At 33.6% G+C, this 4,945-nt stretch overlaps 2 protein-coding genes across 2 annotated transcripts; one reads left to right on the plus strand and one right to left on the minus strand.

The window, feature by feature from the left end:
- The first annotated feature begins 1,311 nt into the window (after nucleotides 1-1,311).
- Nucleotides 1,312-3,167, plus strand: LOC104723236 (glucan endo-1,3-beta-glucosidase 14-like). Its single transcript, XM_010441567.2, has 4 exons — nucleotides 1,312-1,455; nucleotides 1,593-1,929; nucleotides 2,135-2,843; nucleotides 2,974-3,167. Exons 1-4 carry the CDS (start codon nucleotides 1,383-1,385, stop codon nucleotides 3,046-3,048), a joined length of 1,194 nt encoding a protein of 397 aa, XP_010439869.1. The 5' UTR covers nucleotides 1,312-1,382; the 3' UTR covers nucleotides 3,049-3,167.
- Nucleotides 3,168-3,935: 768 nt separating this feature from the next.
- Nucleotides 3,936-4,624, minus strand: LOC104723237 (uncharacterized). Its single transcript, XM_010441568.2, has one exon. It carries the CDS (start codon nucleotides 4,559-4,561, stop codon nucleotides 4,055-4,057), a length of 507 nt encoding a protein of 168 aa, XP_010439870.1. The 5' UTR covers nucleotides 4,562-4,624; the 3' UTR covers nucleotides 3,936-4,054.
- Nucleotides 4,625-4,945: the final 321 nt, after the last annotated feature.

Consider the following 4,945-nt stretch of genomic DNA (forward strand, 5'->3'; position numbering starts at 1 on the left):
CTTTAAGTCTTTTAATTTTCTTGACCATTTGTGGTGCGCATAATGGTTTGTGTCTTACAGAAATTATATTTTGGATTTCTTGTTCTTCACGTGCTTTGAGGACTAGTATGAATGTTCGTCCGTGGTCTCTCGATTGCATTAAAGAAATATATTACATTTTCCAGAAACTTTAAAGTTGAAACGGAGGAGGCTTCCTTTAGTGTTACTATTGACACGTCAAGTCAAATCGGATCTCCAATTAGCTTTTGTCGAAAGAAATTTAGCTGATGGTATAAATTAGGCTAGGATACACTTGCGGTCAAGATTCATGCGAAAATGTAATTGTTATTCTTCGAATCGTTTGAAGTTATGATTAAACTAACCACCATTAACATGTGAACAGAAAAATTAATGATTCTTTCATTTAGTATAAATAATAAGAAAAATAAACAGTATTTTTCTTTATGATTGAGTATTTTATATGACATTAATAGTTGATTATCAGTTAAAAGAAAATTCGAATTTCCTGGACTAGGATTTAGTATGACTGGAAAAAAAAAATCTATATAACCTTGAAATAAGTCAATTTTTTTTGTTTTAAGAACTAGTTGAAGTAAGAATGCTTAAATATTAAAAGTTATTGTTTTGATATATACTTTTATATATTTTTTCCTTCCGGATTGACGTAGAATAAGCTTTTGGTGTGTAGCAAAAGATTGTTTATATTGACGACTACTCACCTACTAATTGAAACGGATTTTCAAATATTATCCGGTACTTTATGAAAATTCTGCAATAATATTATATACGTCCACTTAATTATGTATATCCCATTCTATTCTACTTTCTTTTTCTTAATTAATATTATAACATTGCTCACTTTTTTTACCAACCCAATGGCTAGCACAACTTGTATAACACAGTACATGTAATGAAACCAAAACACACACGAATGTGTTTCCATACATGTGGATGCAATTTCTCTTTTCATACGAGTCTCCATCAAATACTAATTAAAGAAAATTTACATACTACACAATATAAATGTTTTATATAACCTAATATATTTCTTTAATAAGAAATCCTTCGTTGTGGTTTTATAGATAGCCGTCGTCAATGGATAAAAAAGGCATAAATGAGAAAAGCAATATAGGGAAGGCAAAGCTAAACAATTTATTAACATAAAAAAGATTAAAAAAACATAAAACTTCAACACTAAACCATTTCCTTTTACACGAAAAAAAACACGGAAAAAAAAAACAAGCGAAGAAAAGTATTCTTCAACTTGGCTTGGCTTATTGTGTATGGTCTATATATATTCCATTACACCCTCTCTTAAAACCCAAAACCTTCACAATCTTTTTCCTCTCTCTTTTTCTCTCTCTCTTTCTTTCTTCCTCAACATGACATCAAGAACATTCACAAGACTTTCCAATCTCATTCATCTTTTTCTCATGCTTTCTCTCGTTTTCTCAGGTGAGTTCATTATTATATATATATGAGATTTTAAAATCGAGCTCTTAAGTTATGAACTACGTTGCCGCGTTAATTATGAATGATGTGACATTATGATTTTCTAAAAGTTTCGATTCTTTGTTTGGAAATAAATGCAGGGAATATACTACAAAGAGTAACGTCTCTTGGCATCAATTACGGGCAAGTTGGGAACAATTTGCCTTCACCGGATAAAGTCATTAACCTCTTGAGATCTCTAAGGATTACCAAAACAAGAATCTACGACACTAATCCTCAAATCCTTACTTCCTTTGCAAATTCAAACATTGAGATCATTGTCACCATCGAAAATCAAGTTTTACCTATGTTACAAGATCCTCAACAAGCTCTCCAATGGGTGAATTCTCACATCAAACCTTATGTTCCGGCCACTAGGATCACCGGAATCATGGTTGGCAACGAGCTTTTCACCGACGACGACTCTAGTTTAATAGGGTAAGTTATAATATTTGAAAATGAGATCTTTACACTGATTTCACTTTTTCTAAAATAGTGCTTTGTCACTTATAAGTTATAACAATCAGTCAATCACATTTGAAAAAGAAAAAAAACTTGCTATATTGTTTTTAAGAGTTAGATGTAATGTTTTTTCGTCCACTAATGCTAATTTTGATGTATTCTCTTCTTTTTTAATAAATAGATATATGGTGCCGGCGATAATCAATATACACAAGGCCTTGGTCCAATTAGGTTTAGACAGATACATTCAAGTCTCGTCTCCGAGCTCTCTTGCCGTCCTCGGCGAATCATATCCTCCATCTGCCGGAAGTTTCAAGCCGGAGGTATCCTCCGTGATGCAACAACTTCTAGCTTTCTTGGAAGCTACGAAATCTCCCTTTTGGATCAATGCTTACCCTTACTTTGCCTACAAAGATAACCCAAAAGAAATCCCAATCGATTACGTTCTATTCAACCGTAACATTGGCATGACCGACCCGAACACGAGACTACACTACGACAACATGATGTATGCTCAAGTCGATGCAGTTGCTTTCGCAGCTGCCAAATTAGGGTACCGTAACATAGAAGTTAGGGTTGCGGAAACAGGGTGGCCTTCAAAAGGAGATGCTGGAGAGATTGGAGCGTCTCCTATGAATGCTGCCACGTACAACCGTAATCTTATGATGAGGCAATTCGCAGGAGAAGGAACTCCAGCGAGACGAAACGAAAGACTCGACGTTTATATATTTGCGTTGTTTAATGAGGACATGAAACCAGGTCCTACTTCCGAAAAAAATTACGGTATATTCCGACCAGATGGTTCATTAGCTTACAACTTGGGTTTTTCTACAATGTCAACAACGACGGCGAATTCAGAAACTGTCACTTACTCATCCTCTGCCACTAAGGTACAATTTAGTATTCTATGTTCTGTTTTATTCGAATTTGGAAATATCGGGGTCCTAACGATCAACGAGGATAAATGTTTGTTAAATGTGTAACAATGAATTAATTCTCTGTTTTTTCTTCTTCTTTCAGGCAAAGAGGAACTTGGAGTATTGGACATTTTTGATATTGGCGATGATTCAAGTTGTAATGTCGAGACTATTTTAGAGAAAGAGTATCGAGGATATAATAACGTGATTGGTTAGGATATATTTATGTGTAAACAATTTAATTATTTAAGCTTGAAAAATATAATCTCATATTCAATTCAATATTCCAAAAATCAAGTCGGTCAATAGTTAAAAAATTATAAATTTATTGTTGTCGTTTAACAAGTAAATTGACATATGGATATTAAAATAATTTGATACTATTAATTAATAAACAAAGTTTATTTCTGAAGAAAAACGTATATCGGCGTCTTGACGTACATGAAAAGATTTGAGTAGCTTTGACCCTTAGGCATAGAATCGATAAACAACAGTCGGTTTAGAATCAACCATATAGGCATATACTATATTTATTTCTCTAATTCAAGAAATATGAATAACCTTAATTCATTTATATATAACTTTGGATATATATTGAATATAAATTCCTAGTTATAATATGAATATTAGAATGCAAAATCTATGCATTGGAGTGAACGGTACGAAGAATTGGAACTGATGCTAAGAAAGAAAAGAAGAAATTAAAAGCCATGAAACAAGAGCTTATGCTCACGATGCAAATACACATGCTCATTTCCAATTCTATCGGCTTAATATACTCCCTTGTTTTTGCCCGCAAGACGATGCGTTTTTGGCCTTGAAATATGAGACAAGTATGCTCTTTTTCTCCATCTTTATTAATTCTCCGTCGTCTCTATCTTATTTTGCCGACTTCTTTAGTTTAGTTTTACAAAAAATATAACAATTAATTTAGCCGCACGTACGTCAATTTATTTTAGTATGCTAGTATTATATTTTGATAATTCCTTAATAAACAATCTTGATGAACAATTAATCATGAAAATTATTTTCATACATTGGAGTATTGGACAGTCAGAAAATCAATCGATTATTTTCCATATATGATATATCTATATAAAAAGTAATAATGTTTGTAAAAGAAATGAAAATTACAAAAGTGCCATGGGAGGAACAAAATCGTTTCACGTACCGGTTAACGATCTCTAAGGTTGTGTTTGTGTAGAAAGATCGCAAAAGAGAGTGGTAGCGGAATTAGGGTTCTGGTTATGGCATGGAGATGAACCGGAAGGAGGTACGAATCCTTTGGGAAGCATAACCGAGAATGCATCCGGTCGAATCGGATGGTTTAAGCCGTTACTCTTCTTGGCCATCATCTTGAAGTAGTCATCAGCACGATGATGAAGACCACGGCGACGAAGACTATGACGATATTCATAGTAGTAGTAGTGGTGATTGTAACGACGACGGTGGTGGTGATGATCACGTTGCAACCGCCGGTTTAAGATGAACGGTATCGTTTTCTTGATGTAGACGAGTTGGTGCGGTGATTCGTTGCCGTTGAGATAGGTTTCTTTCTTTTGTGTAGTAGTAGATACTCTTGTTTCTTGATTCGGAGATGATGATGATGATGGTGAGGTGAGGAAGACGAGAGTGAGAATGAGAGAGACGATGAAGATTTTGAGAAGGCTCTGTTTCATCAAATCATCCATTGCGATTGTGGATTGAGATAGAGAGTATAGTTTCTGTTTATGAAAGAGAGAGTATAATGAAACATAAATGGAAGCGATGCAGTATATATGTGACTAGGTGGTTCCAATATTTATAGTGAATTAGCTAAATACTAATGAGTTTTCTTTAGTTAAACAAACCTACAAATGGTTAAATTAAATCAAACTTATAATTTGATTAATGGAAAATGAGTAGGGGAGTGATTTAGTAGTGGCACATTGACCATTTACGACATTCTTTTCATGAAATAATTATGTATTTAGAAAATGAAGTAACCAAAACTTTAATTCTTATTCCCTCTGTTTCATACAGAGTATCATTCTACACAGATTTTTTTGTTTCACAAAGAATGTCACTTTATATTT

This window comes from Camelina sativa, chromosome 11 (assembly GCF_030686135.1).
Source record: "Camelina sativa cultivar CO46 ecotype springtype chromosome 11, ASM3068613v1".
NCBI classification, from domain to species: Eukaryota; Viridiplantae; Streptophyta; class Magnoliopsida; order Brassicales; family Brassicaceae; genus Camelina; species Camelina sativa.